A 20,393-nucleotide genomic window follows, 5' to 3' on the forward strand; every position below is an offset into this window, starting at 1 on the left:
CTCCTCTCCTTTTAAAGATAGTTTAGATAAGAAAGCTGTTGTTGTGACGAAAAATGTTCGAAAGCAAGAAAAATCTCCGATTTAAAACTTTAATTATCCTTTGACTTTAATATAGGTAATTGATTAGAGATACTACTTTAAAGTCGTTGAGTGACACATGTGTTTCAAGCAAAGTTTTACATCTCAACTTTTTCATTTACGATGGTCAAGAAAAGAAAACTGTTGTTATGAAGAAATCTATCCAAAAGGTTGGGAACAACCCCTCGAATGAGAGAAACCCTTCAATGTAACGACAACACATGAGATGAGGGATCAATTTCATGTGATAAAAGCTTTTGTTTTGTTGTAAAAACACTTCTTAGTACAAAAGGGCACATCAGTTTTTTTCTTTTAAAGAAACTTTCCCTACGAACTATACTGGTATTATATGATAAAACATGTCCATTAATGTTGTTATATTCCAGGACTTATATCTTCTTTATTATTAAAATTTTTAGTGGCCCCCTCATTTAGAAAAGTTGTTTAAAATACAATGAATATTTTCCCTTTTAAGTTAAAAACAATTCTGTTTTAAAGTAAATATTTAGTGTTTATTCATTATAAAATGTAGACTCTAAAATAAGTTTGAGAGAATAATCATAGTTACAATGAGGCAAAATCATCTTATTTAAGGGAGGGGGGTGTAGAAAAAAGGTAAATTTTAAACGAAAAATATATTTATGTTACTTGGCGAAAAAAATAATAAAGTGGCGAAAAATATATTGTTTTGGCGAAAGAGGTGGCGAAAAAAATAATGGACCCAGGGGAAACCCTGGTAACCACAAAAATAAATGAATCCACAGTAATACTAGACAATGGCCATCACCTGGAGAAGGGTTCTAAATGTGCTTGTTCATAAGGTTAAAGTCCTCAGGGAGAGAATTCTCATTTTGAGCCAAAAAAGTTTGTGTTTGCTCCTAAATGCTTCAAGCTTGGCAGATTAGCAGCAAATTGACAAAATTTCCAAGTCCTTTTGGGTTGCCAGGCTTAAGACCAACAGAAAACTTGTTGATACTTTGAAAATCAAAGTATCATGAATTGCATCAAAGAAACTGTTGTTTTGCTTCATAACATACATATCTTGTAAACTTTTCTGAACGTGAATAAAAGTTGGTGTGGAGTATAACCCAATGAGACCACCAACAACCAAGAAAAAAAGCAGTTCACCTCTTTATGGAACCATACAGACTTTAAAAACAAACTCTGAAAGTCACACAAGATTTTGTGTTCCCTTTAGAGACACCATTTAGTTGTTCCAAACTTGTTAAGAAGACCTAGTATAATGTACTTACACATATTCTTAGTCTTCTTATTAACACAGATTACCTAAATTCTGTTTCACATAAATGTTTAAAAAGGACTGATGAAACCTAGGTTTTGGCAAACACAATGCTGACTAAAGATTTATTTCCCTTTACATGGTTTTGTAGGAAATAGAGGGAAAATACATAAAGGAGAATGAAAGAATCTCACGAAAGCTGAAGTGGTATGCTGAAAATCAACAAATCCTTGACAAAGATGCTAAAATACTGAAAGAAAAGGAGGAGGAAATAGCTAAACTCAAAGTCAGAATAGAAGAGTTAAAATCTGAGGTATGTTGACATTTAATATCGTGTATCTATCTACATAAAACTGAACACTTTCACATATTGATCTAATTTTAAGTATGCGGGTTACTATGATAATTTGTGACTGTGTCCTTTTGGTTTTGGTCTGCAGACTTTTGACGAAATTACAGGCTTTTGAAATTTGTGAGAGTGATCACTTTTGTCGTACAGAAACAATCTAGATTTTAATAAATTTCTATTGAATACTCTGGTACATGGTATAAAGCTTTAGTAAAATATATCATCCAGTTATTTCCATTTCAGACAGGAAAGAAGAAAGAAGAAAATAAAACGAGAGCCAAAGAAAGAGCAAATAATGCCAAGAAAATTCAGGATTTGCAACGGCAGGTAAGACTAAATAGTAAACTATCTTAGCCACAGATATAACAAAGGTTTTCTAGATAATGCAAATATTTTTAATGATTGGTATAAATGATTAGGAGAATTATTCTATACCAACAGTTAATGACACCTGTTGAAACCGTTCATTAGTTTGGTGTTCAGAAACATGTATCTACCGCAGTAGATAGACTTATCAGAAAATTTATACAAAAATTTTCCTTTACAAATTGAAAAAAAAAAAATTCCTTGCAAAAATCTTATCCTATTTAGGAAAAAATTACGAGCACTAGTAAAATAACTATTAGAATATATACAAAAGTAAGGAAAAAGCATACAAATCTTGAATAAATCCAGAACAATAAAAGAAAAAAAAAACAAATATGAGGGACACGAACCAACAACAACCTAGAAATGATAGAATCCTGATTTGTAAATGACAGGTACATACAGTATGCAGTTGGGTTAAAAAAAATTTCCTATCTGATCACATGATTTATTTTCTATCGAAATATAGGTTAAAGAGATGGAGCAGATTATACGTCGAAGACATCCAAACTCTCTGCCAGCTCTGATTATGACAGCGGCCATTGCTTCTGATGAGAAACCAGGGTCATTAGAAAGAACTCCTACTGTCATTGTGTTGGAGAATCAACTTAAGAAGTTAGAATCTGAGCTGGAAACAAAAGACGCGGAGTCAGAGAGAATGCTGAGATCTGTAGAACAGAAATATCACACAGTCAAGGTAATTTACTTGTTCATAATTTGAACATTATTAACAACCCAAGAAAAGACTTTTGAATTGGTACTAAATGCTTCTAGGCTTATAACACTGATCACCATATCATAAGCAAAGACTGTAGCCTTAATTATATTTAGAAAGAACTCCTACTGTCATTGTGTTGGAGAATCAACTTAAGAAGTTAGAATCTGAGCTGGAAACAAAAGACGCGGAGTCAGAGAGAATGCTGAGATCTGTAGAACAGAAATATCACACAGTCAAGGTAATTTACTTGTTCATAATTTGAACATTATTAACAACCCAAGAAAAGACTTTTGAATTGGTACTAAATGCTTCTAGGCTTATAACACTGATCACCATATCATAAGCGAAGACTGTAGCCTTAATTATATTTCTGATCGGGATGGCTTGTTTTCATTGGAACTATTGCTGTGGGAGCTAGAACAAACCCTGAAATGCTAATGTAACAAAGCATGGTTTATATTTGTTTCAGTTTGACATGATCTCATTGTGAATATTGTTAAAAGAAAACAAGTTGAACTTTGAATATCTAATTCGCTGTTTAGTTTGATGAGACATATAAACAGTAATGGTAAATGGTTAGTTGAAAAAATTGATTTAAACAATTTTTGGATTCTATTTCCTTACCTGGCTACATACTATAAAAGTGCATATTTCCCTGGTTTTGTATTTCGTCAATTCCAATCCTCAAACTTTTGGTGTTTGGATTAAATTCACAAAATCTAAACGCCTGTAATATTGATTTGTGCAATGTATTTCATTAGGGGAAATATCAGGACATTTAAATATTGTTAAAATAGGCCTGACACCAAATAGCAATATTTATAGTATTTTTTCCATTGTAGTAACAATATGAAGATATAATAAAAGATTTGGAGGCTCAGCTTCACCTCTACAAGTGACCTGATGATAACTCACTGAAGGAATATGACCACCCACACTCCAGTACTCTAGCTGTACAGAGAGAGTTAGACAGTGTCAAGGAAAGATATAAAAAACAAGTCGCTGAACTGCAGACAGAAATAAATAACCTTAATAATGAACTAAATAAAACTAAAACATCACAAGAAGGTAAGGATATACGATAGTTAAAGAAATAGATAGAAGCTAGTTTTTGACATTTTCAAAATTCTAGAGTTTTCCAGATGAATACAATGAATATTTTGAGTTGAATTTCAGTGAAAACTGAAACTCTTTCATAAGAATAAAATGATGTTACATCATCTCTATAAAAAGTTTGTATTTAGATTGTATTTTTGTTTTTTTGGTGTTTTTCACCACTTTTGGGTTATTTCATGGCAACCACTATTTATTGGTGGAGAAAGCCGGATTGCCCAAAGAAAACCACAACCTTTGGTAGTAAAACAAATTCACCTCTTTAGCTTTGAGCTGGGTTTGAACTCACAACCTCAGTATTGACAGGTTGGTGATTACAGTAGTAACTCAGTCTGAACTACTTAGACCACATGGACACCAAGGCCACCTTTTGTTCTAGACATTTCCTCACTGCAAGAGCTTCAAAGTAAAAATCCTTAACTTAATATTGATTGGAGTAAAGTAAAATGAGGTTTATTGATAAAAGAGAAAATATACAATATGAAGGTGGCAATATAGAAATATATTAAAAATTGTATCTTATTTTAGTATCACTGAAAAATGAACTGAAGATGTCAAAGGATCAAGAGTCAGATCTAAAGAACCAAGTTAAAGTCTTTCGTGCAGAGATTGAGAGTAAAAACCATGACCTTCAAATCTTACAGAAATCCATAGAGAGGCTGAGGAAAGAAAAACATTTGTACCTTGTTAATGGTTTCACTAATGATACAGGTAAATATGAAATGTATAGTATTAAACTGTACTCTTATGGTGTACCTGTTTTTAAACAAATATTGTCTCTACTATGATGATTAAAACACAAAAATATAAAATTGGGGAAAGCTAAGTTTATTTTACCAAACGAAAAGTTTTTAAAGGGTAACTGTTTCAAAAAACTTTATTTTCTTTTTATTGAGTTTTTTCAATGTCTGGTCGACCTTATTATAATATTCTAATGGGCTTCTTTTGTTCAATCTTTTGTCAGCTAAACTACCGTATGTCTTTTTATCATGCTTTATTTTTTTTTATAAGAATTTTTTTTGGGGGGTAGGGAGAGGTTGTGAATGATTTTATGTTCTTTTTATACATGTGGTTGGAAAAGTATGCCTTGAGCCAGATAAATCAATTGATTAGGTAATGTTCTCCGATCCTTTTATTTTTGAATTATCCAGTTTAAAAAAATAAAGATAAATGTTCTACAAATTGTTTCATTTTAAATTTCATTAAAATATTTATAAAGATACTACTACAATATGTCTAATATGTGATACAATGTATCGGCCTTCCTCCTTCAGATAGCAACCCAAAAACAAAAGCAAAACCCATTTAAAGTTCAACTATGTGTTTTTTAGTGTTAGATAAAAATAAGAAGGTTAAAGGTAGAGGAAAGAAAAGAAAGATGGATAAAGATGAAACAGAAGTTTCATCTGAAATGAACGAATTTACTGACAGAGTGAATGAAAAACAATATGAACCAGAAACATTTGCTGATAGAACTCATATATCTGATGTGATAAAAGAAAATGAAGTGTTAAAATCAAAGGTAGGATTTACTCTCTGAGCCTTCATGTATGATGTTGTAAAGTGAAAAATGAATTGAACTTGTCTCAAAAGTGAAGTTAGTGTTGCCTGACACATCCCAATGTTCACAATCGTGAATACGATAGCTGTTTTAAGGAAATTCGCGACCTGTGTGAAGAAATAAACATTTTGTCACCATTTGTTTCCAACTAACAACAAAGGGAAATAATCCATTCATTAAAATTTCAGGTAAACTCAGCACATGAACAACTCAAACCACGACAGGACGAAACTGTATAACTCAAAATCATGTCACAAAAAATTAAATGAAAAAATAAAACAAAATGGAAATACTCACCTACCTACCCTATTTTTTTTTGAAGTATGTAACCTTAAACAGACATATATTTTTTTTGGCCTTATATTTGCCATTGGATAAAAAGCAGTTATCAATCATACAATGAACTAAAGTCCCTAATAATCACCAATAAATCTTGACGTCTTTTGATAGAAATCTGTTGGTATCTGATAGAATGACTCTTAATTAGTAATACTTAAAATGATCATTAAAAAAGCTGATTCATTAAATTATATGAATATTTGATAGAATAAGAGTTTACAGAGTTACTTCTCTGACTTCTCACTCAGCTCAAGGGAAATTACTCTTGCTGTCCTCATTCAGTTCAAGGGAAATTACTCTTGCTGTCCTCATTCAGTTCAAGGGAAATTACTCGTGCTGTCCTCATTCAGTTCAAGGGGAATTACTCTTGCTGTCCTCATTCAGTTCAAGGGAAATTACTCTTGCTGTCCTCACTCAGTTCAAGGGAAATTACTCTTGCTGTCCTCATTCAGTTCAAGGGAAATTACTCTTGCTGTCCTCACTCAGCTCAAGACAAATAATGCTTGCTTCCCTCAAAGGCTCATTCAATTTAAGGAAATTAATCTTGCTTCCCTCATTTAGTTGAAGGTAAATTACTATTACTAACTAGCAGAATGAATAGATTCAAATACTTTATCTCTATTTTTCATTTTATTAGGTTGATGAACTACAACTAGAGGTAGATACACATAGGATAGAACTACAGAAATATCAGGCTCATTTTGAAGACAAGAATCGTAAAACAGGAGAAAAATATGAAGAACAGGTACTTGTACATACATATGTAGTTTTATTAGAATGAGTTATTATAAGAATCTATGGAATTTAGGACTTTGGTTGGTAAAAAGCAGAGGCTTTGTTAGTAATAATGAATTGGAAGTCAATCTATGCATCTAATCTTTATTGTGTTACTTGAAAGAAGGCTAGACACATTAATGCTTTAATTGTAAAATTGTTTAAAGGGAAACTTCGCAAAAAAATCAAAATTGATATTATGTTCATTCTGTATAAAAATGCTCAAATTCATAGATATTAAAGTTTTATTCCGCTAGATAAGCGATCACCATCGATTTTAATTTTAGAGTATCAATTCTCTGCGTTCGGCCATTTTGTCTTCTTTCCAGATTAATGATAACAATATGTCTATAAACCACAAAGGAACAAAACTACAGTAACCGATGTAGTCGTAATTGCGTGTCAATATCTTGTCAATCGTACGGTTGTTTTATCCGACTTACTAACTTGATACGGAAAATATTCTTATTTTTTTTTAAAATACCATGGTCTGTTGTTTTTAAACTGTTAATATTGGAATTAGGTAAAAAGTCAAAGTTGAAATCATAAAGTGTTCCGTGAAAATTGTTTTCGAAAATCTAATTTGTTCATAATTCTTTAAAGCAAGGATTTGTATACAAATCCTTGTTTAAAGTAAGAAACTTTTTTCAAATAAATTCTGATCTTCCCTCATCTGATCACCAGCATGGCTCAAGGTATTACTTCCAAAGGTATTGTGAGGGGTGTGAGGGGTGTGAGGTGACACGTCCAGGTATTCAAGTGATTTCCTGTCGGGCTTGCAAGTTCATGCATCGTTTCACTTCTGCAGGTATTGATCAGTGTAAACGGCCGATAACTTATAACTTTCCATTTTGAACTGTCAGATGTATAATATATAACTCTGTCTTACTTGTCATTACTAAACTCATACGCTTGTTTATAAATAACATTTCTTGTGTAAATAATATTATTCATAAAAATATAAATAATACCCAAAAAATAAGATTTGATGAAATTAAAATCTATTTAAATATTTTTTCCAAGGGTGAATTTGGGAAAATGTAATATATACTGTTTCTTGTTTCTCGTTTTTTTTTATATAGATTAGACCCTTGGTTTTCCCGTTTGAATGGTTTTACACTAGTAATTTTGGGGCCCTTAATTTATAGCTTGTTGTCTGGTGTGAGCCAAGGCTCTGTGTTGAAGGCCGTACATTGAACTTTAATGGTTAACTTTTTTAAAATTGTTTTTTGGATGGAGAGTTGTCTCATTGGCACTCACATCACATCTTCCTATATCTATTCATTGTCAATAGTGAAGGGACAGATTGGAACATACCAGAAATGTTGATTTAAAAATATGTGCGCACTTGTCAACGATTCGTTTATACGACTGGGTTGAAAGTTACGGAACTATAGCGCAATTTAAAATATATACATGTTTACATTGAACATAAGAAAAAAACATATATTTTGAATAAATTGGGGTAAAAGTTTTGTAAATAGACTAGTCCACGTAGGCCAACAGTATGCAATCATCGAATGTCGATATACTATTGTATACCAGAAGAAGAAGAAGAAGAAGAAGAGAACCAATTTGATTTAAATACAGATCTATGTATAACTTGCTTTGGTTCATCGAAGTTGTGGACATAGTAAAATCACAGATTTATATTTCAATAAGATTGTTCTCGAACAAAGGAAGGAATTCGTCATCACAATTGTTATATATGCCACTGGACGAACACTAATTATCCCAAAGGGATGTGAATATTTTGCTGTGAAACTATTGAGTATCAAAGTTTCAAATTAATTTCAGGATTTATTTTCTTTCTTGGTATTCAATAACTAAATTCGTCAATATCAGTTATGCATGACTAAAATATAAGTTTTATTACAACTACAGCATTACTTATTTGGATTAATGACGGCTATCATGCTCAACATTGCACAAATTATCATAGAATTAAAAAAAATGTACAAAAATCCTCCAAAAAAATAATGCCTTAGCTCTTAAATAATTGGTATTCTTTTCCCAAAAAGTTTGTGTAAATGATTGTCAAATGAATTTAATTATGTAAGAATGAAATGTTAAAAAGAAACTAAAAAAAAATCATGCATGTTGTATGTTGTATTTTAAAAAAAAATTAAAAACTTTACATGAAATTGCGATAGTTTTATGAGCATTTAACATGTTTAAACACAGCCAGATTTGAATACAAGTTAAGAAATTCCGGTAAAGTCAATGATATCAAACAGATGTGCAATGGTATATCAAATTGGGTAATATTGCATTTAGTTTTTATTAAAGATTAAAACCACTATTTGTTACTTCATATTTGAATTTTTACGCCAATTGCCGCTAAGAAAGTAATCAAACATTGTTTCCTTTTATTTTTACACACTTTCGGAATTACGAATCTGAATTTTATTTTCAATTAATTTACACAATTTTATTATTGTATCTTTTTTCTCATCGTGTATTAAATCTTAGTGTTACATTACAGCATACTCTTTCTAATTCTTTCTGTTTATCCTTTCCAAATAACAACATTCATACCTGTGTACTCTTGAACTCACACCTGCGGCTGAATAGCTACAATGTAGACTAATTGACCTCAAGCCGAGAAATATGCAGTGACCTTTACAAAATAATATACACACTCTGCTCACACATTAGTTGCATTGAAATGATTATCAAAACAATAACGGTAAATAGAACTTAAATATTTCCAATTCATTAATTATCAGTAAAAATGTTCAATAAATATTTTATGAAAAAATCTCAACAATAATTAATGAAATTTATTCGAAAACATTTACTAGAGATAGTTTTATATAGGAAGTTTAATTCAATAAATACAAAACGGTATACACAAATTCATTTTCGTCAATTCTTATATTGTGGTTAATAACTACGACCATTCATCAGCTGTGCGCTTTTAATTACGTAAATTGTCGAAAAGCTATGAGAGTTAAAAAGATTTTAATTTTCCCCAGAATTCAACAAATCGGGCTAAAACGTCACGACCCACTTGAGAATTTCAACCAAAAAAGTTACAAATACTTGATTTTCTCCGTTATTAGAAGGAATATAAATTGAAAACTTTGCAAACGTGTTTTTTATGTTAAGATGAACATAATTAGATGATAAGTAAAAAATCGCGGAATTTCCCATTAAATAAAAATATGATACACTGTTGACAAATTGACTTCCAAACAATTTATGCTGAGGTTGGATTGGGAGACTAAATTGGAGCTCCTTAAAGGATTTTTTTTGTAATTTTTTTTAGAAAAGATAAATTGCATGTTGAAATGACTTCTTTAGAGAATAGTTATATTCAGCAATGTATCTCGTGAAAATAAAGTAAGCTGCCTTGAATTTTAGTTTGTTACTCTCAGTATAACCTTTCTGGTAGGTTATACAGTTTTGTGAGAAAAAAAAGTGGTAGCCTTTTTGCCTTGAGTTTGGAAATTTTAACCTCATCTTAGTTGATATGAATAATGTTAGCATATAGCATTAAGGAGGAAGAGTAAAGACTGATTGGCCCAAGTCAAAATAATTTGTTTAGGTAGAGTGACATGTCTTCCTGCAGACTTTTACCTAGAGAACTAGCATGTTTATAATCAGGCTCTGAGTTTGTCTGTCTTGTAGGTTGCATTTCTGTTACAATAGACAACACAATTTCCCATAGGAACTTCCTTTGCAGCAAAACTGTGCCAATTTCACAATGAAATTCTTTAAAAAATGATATCCTAGAAAAGAAAGTTGATATGTACTACTTTTTTTTTCAAAGTTGATAAAACGGGACTGTGTGGCATATTTTCAACATTTATATGCATGCCCCAACTTGTTAGAGTTTAAACTTATACTAAAACTCTGTACTACCACACTTTGTGCCTACTTTAGAATTAGATTTCCACCACAACAATGTTTCTAAACTGGTAACATTTCAAAGTTATGGCTCAATGAGAAGAAACACGGAGATCATATTCTTAAACAAGTACATAAACAAAACAAGATATATCTCCCCAATAGAGGTGTGGTTTGAAAAACAGCTGTATTTTACAAAGTGCAACCTGTAAATTTATATCACACTAACATGTTTGTAAATGCATGTTTTTTGCCAGTAGAGTTTAAACTGCCATCCAATCACCAATTAAAACTGCATTATTTATTGAATACAGTTTAAATGTCTTTACATTCACTTTTTAACAGATTGGTGTACTACGATCTTCACACCAGAGGGAGCTACAGAAATTTTTGGCGGACAATGCTTTACAACATTCTGCATCTAAAATGGCAGAGTTACAATTAAAAACAGATGCTCAACAGGTAAGGCTTCAACAGAGTTACAATCAGAAACAGATGCTCAACAGGTCAGACTTCAACAGAGTTACAATCAAAAACAGATGCTCAACAGGTAAGACTTCAACAGAGTTACAATCAAAAACAGATGCTCAGCAGGTAAGATTTCAAAGGAATTACAGTCTAAACAGATGCTCAACAGGTAAGACTTCAACAGAGTTACAATCAGAAACTGATGCTCAGCAGGTAAGACTTCAACAGAGTTAGTCAAAAACAGTTGCTCAGCAGGTAAGACTTCAACAGAGTTACAGTCTAAACAGATGCTCAACAGGTAAGACGTCAATAGAGTAACAGTACAAAACAGATGCTCAACAGGTAAGACTTCAGCAGAGTTACAAACAAAAACAGATGCTTAGCAGGTAAGACTTCAACAGAGTTACAGTCAAAAACAGATGCTCAACAGGTAAAACTTCAACAGAAATACAATCGAAAACAGATGCTCAACAGGTTAGACTTCAACAGAAATACAATCGAAAACAGATGCTCAACAGGTAAAACTTCAACAGAGTTACAGTCAAAAACAGATGCTCAACAGTTAAAACTTCAACATAGTAACAGTCTAAAACAGATGCTCAACAGATAAAAATTCAATAGAAATAAATAGATGTGGTATGAATGCCAATGAGACAGCTCTCCATCCAAGATACGATGATTTTAAAGTAATCAACTATAGGTCAAAGTAATCTTAACCTTCTTTTCTGTTTTATAATTTTATAAAAAAATATTCGTCTTTCTGTGGCAATGGCTTGCTCATTTGATGATCATGAATAAAGCAGTAAATTATTAAAATAGATGATCATAAAATTCTTTTTTTCAGGTGATGATAAAACATTTAAAAGACCAGTTAAATAAATCACATTTAGATTCCGAACAGCTCTCTATACTGCGGATACAGAATGCCAGTTTAGAAAACCAAATTGACAGACTAAAAGAGGACTTACGTGAGGCAAAGAAATTCCACACTCCAGTAAGTAATTAATAAGAAAACTTCTCCATCAGGAAATTACTTTTTATAAAAAAGAAGATATGGTATGATTGCCAATGAGACAACTGTCTACAAGAGACCAAAATGACACAGACATTAACAACTATAGGTCAGGGTATGGCCTTCAACAATGAGCAAAGCCCAGACTGCATAGTCAGCTATAAAAGGCCCCGATAAAACAATGTAAAACAATTTCAAACGAGAAAATTACGGCCTTATTTATATAAAAAAATGAAGAAAAAAAACAAATATGTAACACATAAAAGAAACGACAACCACTGAATTACAGGCTCCTGACTTGGGACAGGCACATACCTGAATAATGTGGTGGGGTTAAACATGTTAGCAGGATCCAAACCCTCCCCCTTAACCTGACACAGTGGTATAACAGTACAACATAAGATCGAACTTTAAAAATCAGTTGAAAAAAGTTTAGTTGCACAAAATAAAAGTGGTTAATTTGATACCACTACTGGTAGACTGCTAATCATCTATTTTATCAGCATTGTAGTTAATTTTTTTGGTACTTTGACATGATTTATAACACTTGATAGAATAATGCATTTTTAAGAAACTAAGGTTTTAACTCCCTGAAGCACTGAAGTTGGCTATTCTTTTCATGTTATTTAAAGCTCTGTTTAGGTATTACGACATTCCTGGCTTTAAAATGCTTTGGTTTGAGTGTTTCTATTGAAGGTAAACACTTTGGATGCACACAATTTATTCAATGAAATTTTCATTTATGTGATATAAATATTTCAGAACAAATTAAAGTATGATTGCTTCTGTACTTTATTGCTTTACAATTAAAAAGATTTTTGACTAGAAGTGCCTTATCTAAATGTCACCAAGGAGTGCCTTGTCTATATGTCACCTAGGAGTGCCTTGTCTAAATATCACCTAGGAGTGCCTTGTCTAAATGTCACCTAGAAGTGCCTTGTCTAAATGTCACCTAGGAGTGCCATGTCTATATGTCACCTAGGAGTGCCTGGTCTATATGTATGTAACCTAGGAGTGCCTTGTCTAAATGTCACCTAGGTGTGCTTTGTCTAAATGACACCTCGGAGTGCCTTGTCTAAATGTCACATAGGAGTGCCTTGTCTAAATGTTACCTAGGAGTGCCTGGTCTATATGTTTACCGACCGTGCGAGGGCTGAAAGGCCAGTCAAGGTCGTTAAACACTTCCATATATATATGTCACCTAGGAGTGCCTGGTCTATTTGTCACCTTAGAGTGCCTTGTCTATATGTCACCTTAGAGTGCCTGGTCTATATGTCACCTTAGAGTGCCTTGTCTATATGTCACCTTAGAGTGCCTTGTCTAAATGTCAACTAGGAGTGCCTTGTCTAAATGTCACCTAGGAGTGCCTTGTCTAAATGTCACCTAGGAGTGCCTTGTCTAAATGTCACATAGGAGTGCCTTGTCTAAATGTTACCTAGGAGTGCCTGGTCTATATGTCACCTTAGAGTGCCTTGTCTATATGTCACCTTAGAGTGCCTGGTCTATATGTCACCTTAGAGTGCCTTGTCTATATGTCACCTTAGAGTGCCTTGTCTATATGTCACCTAGGAGTGCCTTGTCTAAATGTCACCTAGGAGTGCCTTGTCTAAATGTCACCTAGGAGTGCCTTGTCTAAATGTCACCTTGGAGTTCCTTGTCTAAATGTCACCTAGGAGTGCCTGGTCTATATGTCACCTAGGAGTGTCTTGTCTAAATGTCACCTAGGAGTGCCTTGTCGAAATGTCACCTAAGAGTGCCTTGTCTAAATGTCACCTTGGAGTGCCTGGTCTATATGTCACCTAGGAGTGCCTGGTCTATATGTCACCTAGGAGTGCCTTGTCTATATGTCACCTAGGAGTGCTGCTCTGTATGTCACCTAGGAGTGCCCTGTCTAAATGTCACCTAGGAGTGCCTTGTGTAAATGTCACCTAGAAGTGCCTTGTCTAAATGCCACCTAGGAGTGCCTTGTCTAAATGTCACCTAGGAGTGCCTTGTCTAAATGTCACATAGGAGTGCCTTATCTAAATGTTACCTAGGAGTGCCTGGTCTATATGTCACCTAGGAGTGCCTGGTCTATATGTCACCTAGGACTGCCTGGTCTATATGTCACCTAAGAGTGCCTTGTCTTAATGTCATCTAGGAGTGCCTTGTCTAAATGTCACCTAGGAGTGCCTTGTGTAAATGTCACCTAGAAGTGCCTTGTCTAAATGCCACCTAGGAGTGCCTTGTCTAAATGTCACCTATGAGTGCCTGGTCTATATGTCACCTAGGAGTGTCTTGTCTAAATGTCACCTAGGAGTGCCTTGTCGAAATGTCACCTAAGAGTGCCTTGTCTAAATGTCACCTTGGAGTGCCTGGTCTATATGTCACCTAGGAGTGCCTGGTCTATATGTCACCTAGGAGTGCCTTGTCTATATGTCACCTAGGAGTGCTGCTCTGTATGTCACCTAGGAGTGCCCTGTCTAAATGTCACCTAGGAGTGCCTTGTGTAAATGTCACCTAGAAGTGCCTTGTCTAAATGCCACCTAGGAGTGCCTTGTCTAAATGTCATCTAGGAGTGCCTTGTCTAAATGTCACATAGGAGTGCCTTATCTAAATGTTACCTAGGAGTGCCTGGTCTATATGTCACCTAGGAGTGCCTGGTCTATATGTCACCTAGGACTGCCTGGTCTATATGTCACCTAAGAGTGCCTTGTCTTAATGTCATCTAGGAGTGCCTTGTCTAAATGTCACCTAGGAGTGCCTTGTCTAAATGTTACCTAGGAGTGCCTTGTCTATATGTCACCTAGGAGTGCCTGGTCTATATTTCACCTAAGAGTGCCTTGTCTTAATGTCACATAGGAGTGCCTGGTCTATATGTCACCTAAGAGTGCCTTGTCTAAATGTCATTTAGGAGTGCCTTGTCTAAATGTCACCTAGGAGTGCCTTGTCTAAATGTCACCTAGGGGTGCCTTGTCTAAATGTCACATAGGAGTGCCTGGTCTATATGTCACCTAGGAGTGCCTTGTCTATATGTCACCTAGGAGTGCCTGGTCTATATGTCACCTAAGAGTGCCTTGTCTAAATGTCACCTAGGAGTGCCTGGTCTATATGTCACCTAGGAGTGCCTGGTCTATATGTCACCTAGGAGTGCCTTGTCTATATGTCACCTAGGAGTGCTGCTCTGTATGTCACCTAGGAGTGCCCTGTCTAAATGTCACCTAGGAGTGCCTTGTGTAAATGTCACCTAGAAGTGCCTTGTCTAAATGCCACCTAGGAGTGCCTTGTCTAAATGTCACATAGGAGTGCCTTGTATAAATGTCACATAGGAGTGCCTTGTCTAAATGTTACCTAGGAGTGCCTGGTCTATATGTCACCTAGGAGTGCCTGGTCTATATGTCACCTATGACTGCCTGGTCTATATGTCACCTAGGAGTGCCTTGTCTTAATGTCATCTAGGAGTGCCTTGTCTAAATGTCACCTAGGAGTGCCTTGTCTAAATGTTACCTAGGAGTGCCTTGTCTATATGTCACCTAGGAGTGCCTGGTCTATATTTCACCTAAGAGTGCCTTGTCTAAATGTCACATAGGAGTGCCTGGTCTATATGTCACCTAAGATTGCCTCGTCTAAATGTCATTTAGGAGTGCCTTGTCTAAATGTCACCTAGGAGTGCCTTGTCTAAATGTCACCTAGGAGTGCCTTGTCTAAATGTCACATAGGAGTGCCTGGTCTATATGTCACCTAGGAGTGCCTTGTCTATATGTCACCTAGGAGTGCCTGGTCTATATGTCACCTTAGAGTGCCTTGTCTATATGTCACCTAGGAGTGCCTTGTCTAAATGCCACCTAGAAATGCCTTGTCTAAATGTCATCAAGGAGTGCCTTGTCTAAATGTCACCTTGGAGTGCCTGGTCTAATTGTCACCTAGGAGTGCCTGGTATATATGTCACCTAGGAGTGCCTTGTCTAAATGTCACTTAGGGGTGCCTTGTCTAAATGTTACCTAGGAGTGCCCAGTCTATATGTGTTGTGTTACTAATGTTATACATTATGTTTTTTTTTCAGGAAATGAAACATTTTGAATCCATTCAGCAGAAGATAGTTCAAATGGAGAAAAAGCGGGAAACACGAGAACTTGAACTGCAACAAATTATAAAAAATGCCAAACACACAGCTTCAGTGGAAATGGACCAGGAAGCAAATAAATGGAAAGGAATCGTAGATTCTAAAAATAGTGAAATCCAAAGATTTAGAACAGAATTAGATTCCATATTAGACGTTTTAAATTACTCCAAAAACAAGGAGTTGTTATACCTGTCAGTGCAGCAGTGTCATATCATTAGCTCTTTAGTAGTTTTATTAAATTTGTATTAGTATTCTGTCCTTTTTAGTTTTGAGATATTTAGGTCTGTATTACCCTATGGAAAAAAACCTTTCTATAATTGGAATTCTTTATTATTTTTAAAAATATCATAGTGGATCAATTTCTTATAAACTGTTGTTTGAAAAGACAAACAAATTATATTAGAATGTTCTGAATTTGCATCGATTTATAAAATGTTTTTGTCAATTATTAAGCGACGTCTCTGTGACGTCTTGTTAGAAATTATGCAGATGTTATGGTTGTAATAGCATCAATTATAAAATGTCTACACAATTTAACGATTTGGTGCATTCTATTTGTCACATGTTTTGTTTTGTGTTCCATGAAAAAAATGTTTTATAACTGTTAACATACCTCATTTAATGTTATTGTGTAAAACAAAATTTTGATATTGTTATCTTTCGATGTAAAATTGATCAATTAATGCTGACTGATACATGCTAATTTCCACTGAAATCTTTGTATTTTTCCCCTGGTAAGTTTTATTTTTGACAGCAACATTTTACTTAAACACAGAAATTTATTTTCTAATCAGTGTAACAAGCTGATCTGGATTTGTATTTGCAAGAACATAATACTGGGAGATTTCTTTGACTTGACATGAACAAATTTAACAGTGTATATTGAATATGGGTCAGGTCTTCTTTCATACTTTTCCCTTTTTTTACAAAATCTTATGAAGCCAAGAATCTGTTCTAATATAAGGTGTATCTAAGAGTATTGAAAGACTTTACTGAAAAAGGGCAACACAAATTAGGGATGGATCTTCTTTGAAACAGCATCCACCAAACCTTATAATTGTTTTTGATTAGTTTCCCTCTTTATTTCCTCTAGAACCTCCAGATTTTTTTCTTATTTTAAAAAGTTGTCTACTTTTTTTACCATTTGCAAGTACCAGATTTTTTAAAATACTTTTTTAAAGAATAATATAATGTTTACTTTCGTATGATGTTGTACTTTAAGAATTGTATGTTTATGCAATCTAATTAAAGGGAGATAATTCTTAACAAGAGTCTCCTTTTCAGCACTAAAATTATTTAATTAAAGATCTTCCTGAAATGAATATAATGACCACTACTTCGATAAGATTTTGTATGATGTTGTAAGACATACAAAAGTTGTGTCAAATGTTTTGTTTTAGTTTTATTAAATATTTTATTTTATTTATCATTATCATAACTTTACATATTGTTCAAAATTGTATACATAAAATGGAAATATTTTATAATAAATTTATAATTATATATTTGTATGTTTTATAAATTCAGTAGAAATTTGCTTTGACCTTTTGATATTTATCTTATTTGCTTCAAATGTCTGTAAGGAATCTGTGTCATTACTAAATATACCAAAACCATTTTTTTTTCATTTCCCAGAATAAGTTTTTATGTCGCATATCTTACTGAAATAATTTATCATAGTATGACCAGTTTGGACAATAATAGCAAAGCTTCATATAGACATAAACAAAGCATGTTATAGATACTTTTTACAATATAAGCATATATTTAGTTATGTTCTCAGCAAATGATTAAAAATTTTCTAAATATACAAATGAAATTTATCTCATCAAACGGAACATTCATAGTGATAGATATATTTCTTTTTGTCACCTGTGTGACACTTTGGAGGGGACATGGAAATACCGGGCATCCTTCTGTCGGTCTGGTCTTGTTAGCGCTCTCACATGTACAATTCTTGCCAGATTTTTATGAAAATTTTATCATAGATTTATATCAACAATGTCTTGGCGAATTTGAAAACCAAAGGCGATCAATAATTTTTAGAAGAGTTATGCCCCTTAGAAATATTATTCATATCCTTATGTGCTCTCTAATATGTAATAAAGTTTTTGGTCAAGGTAGTTTTTGATGAAGTTGAAGTCCAATCAACTTAAAACTTAGTACACATGTTGCTTATGGTATGATCTTTCTAATTTTTATGCCAAATTAGACTTTTGTCCCCAATTTCATGGTCCACTGAACATAGATAATGAAAGTGGGAGTTTCAGGTTAAAGTTTTTGGTCAAGGTAATTTTTCATGAAATTAAAGTCCAATCAACTTGAAACTTAGTACACATGTTCCCTATAGTATAATCTTTCTTATTTTAATGCCAAATTAGATATTTACCCAATTCACGGTCCATGGAACATGAAAAAGGATAGTGCGTGTTGGGCACAGAGGTGATACTCCACCAGTATCTCTACACTTATTAATGTCTGCCTTATTGTTTATTAACATCTTAACTACTTCAGTATGTCCATCCTGACAAGCAATGTACACAGGTGATGCTCCAGTATCTCTACACTTATTAATGTCTGCCTTATTGTTTATTAACATCTTAACTACTTCAGTATGTCCATTCTGACAAGCAATGAACAGAGGTGAACACTCTTCATTATCACACGTATTAATGTCTGCCTTATTGTTTATTAACATCTTAACTACGTCTGTATGTCCTTTATAACAAGCTATAAATATGGGGGATGCTCCAGTATCTCTACACTTATTAATGTCTGCCTTATTGTTTATTAACATCTTAACTACTTCAGTATGTCCATTCTGACAAGCAATGTACAGAGGTGATTCTCCAGTATCTCTACACTTATTAATGTCTGCCTTATTGTTTATTAACATCTGAACTACTTTAGTATGTCCATTCTGACAAGCAATGTACAGAGGTGATTCTCCAGTATCTCTACACTTATTAATGTCTGCCTTATTGTTTATTAACATCTTAACTACTTCAGTATGTCCATTCTGACAAGCAATGTACACAGGTGAACACTCTTCATTATCACACGTATTAATGTCTGCCTTATTGTTTATTAACATCTGAACTACTTTAGTATGTCCTTTCTGACAAGCCATGTACAGAGGTGATTCTCCAGTATCTCTACACTTATTAATGTCTGCCTTATTGTTTATTAACATCTTAACTACTTCAGTATGTCCATTCTGACAAGCAATGAACAGAGGTGATGCTCCAATATCTCTACACTTATTAATGTCTGCCTTATTGTTTATTAACATCTGAACTACTTCAATATATCCATATGCAGATGATATGTAAAGAGGTGATACTTTATCAGTATTACGACAATGGTTAACATGACTGGTACAATGACATAGACACCATTTAACCAGATCAATATCTCTTATAAAACAACATTGTATCAATGGAGTACTATTGTTATCAATGTCATATGAACTGGACAATTGTTTTTGTTGTGGTATTGCCAAGTCTTTTATATGTAGAAGGAATCGTGTTCTGAAGATACAATTGTCCATGTTGATGTTACAGAAAACATCTTGTACCTTTCCTATTGACCAGTCATCTACCATTCTGTTTATATACCCTTGCTGATATCTCGTTGGTACAATAATTGTAAATTCATCATTTTTGCTTTTTCTTTCAAATGAAAACCTTTCACGAATAAAACGACTGTTAGCATTTTTAATTAAACAATAAATCATCACACTGCCAAAGTAAAAAGCAAGAAAGTCAAATAGTTTATCATGTATAGTTCTGTATACTTCACCATCCTTTCTGATGTATGTATGTGTGAGTGAATCAAGCTCATCACGTAAAACCAATCGTGACGTCCCTGCAACCACTTTACATGCTCGATATGTGTTCTTTATAATTGTTTTGTTGTTTTCATCCACATCTTCAGTAAGCCATTCTTCCTTCAACTGATTGTTAAACATTACACATAGAGCAAGTGCACAGTATTTGACATGTGCTCCCTCTATCTGTAATTTATCTATCTCTTCTTTGTAAACTGTAAATGGATTTGTAAAGAAATCTACAATGTTCAGTTTTGAGTTTTTGCTGTACAATTGACACAAAAGAGGAAAACAGTCAAACATGTCATACAATTCACTGATCTTAGAAGCGTTTGTTTTCAGGTAAAATTCAGCAATGGATTGTTTTTCTGTTTTAGATAAACACAAATGGGCAGACTGAAGATTGCATTCATATGCTTGAAAGAATGACAACGATTCCATTTGCCTATCTTTATATACCTGTAGTCTACAAGACATAATTAACTTCACTTGTTTCTTTTCTACTAATGTTTTAATTTTTTCCGTCCTATTTTTCCAGTTTTCAAACTTCATTGGATTTAAATTGTATGTTCCACAAAAATCATCCACTACA

General features: G+C 33.6%; 1 protein-coding gene and 1 pseudogene across 1 annotated transcript; one reads left to right on the forward strand and one right to left on the reverse strand.

Annotated features, from left to right (window-relative positions):
• Positions 1–854: 854 nt before the first annotated feature.
• Positions 855–17,405, forward strand: LOC134687669 (centrosomal protein of 162 kDa-like; annotated as a pseudogene).
• A 944-nt stretch (positions 17,406–18,349) lies between these two features.
• Positions 18,350–20,353, reverse strand: LOC134687671 (ankyrin-1-like). Its single transcript, XM_063548128.1, has one exon. It carries the CDS (start codon positions 20,351–20,353, stop codon positions 18,350–18,352), a length of 2,004 nt encoding a protein of 667 aa, XP_063404198.1.
• Between the last annotated feature and the right edge of the window lie 40 nt (positions 20,354–20,393).

This window comes from Mytilus trossulus, chromosome 10 (assembly GCF_036588685.1).
Source record: "Mytilus trossulus isolate FHL-02 chromosome 10, PNRI_Mtr1.1.1.hap1, whole genome shotgun sequence".
NCBI classification, from domain to species: domain Eukaryota; kingdom Metazoa; phylum Mollusca; class Bivalvia; order Mytilida; family Mytilidae; genus Mytilus; species Mytilus trossulus.

Bases quoted from the DNA above. Each gene is read 5' to 3' on its own strand.
- LOC134687671 (XM_063548128.1), bottom strand. From the start codon at position 20,353: ATGAAGTTTGAAAACTGGAAAAATAGGACGGAAAAAATTAAAACATTA.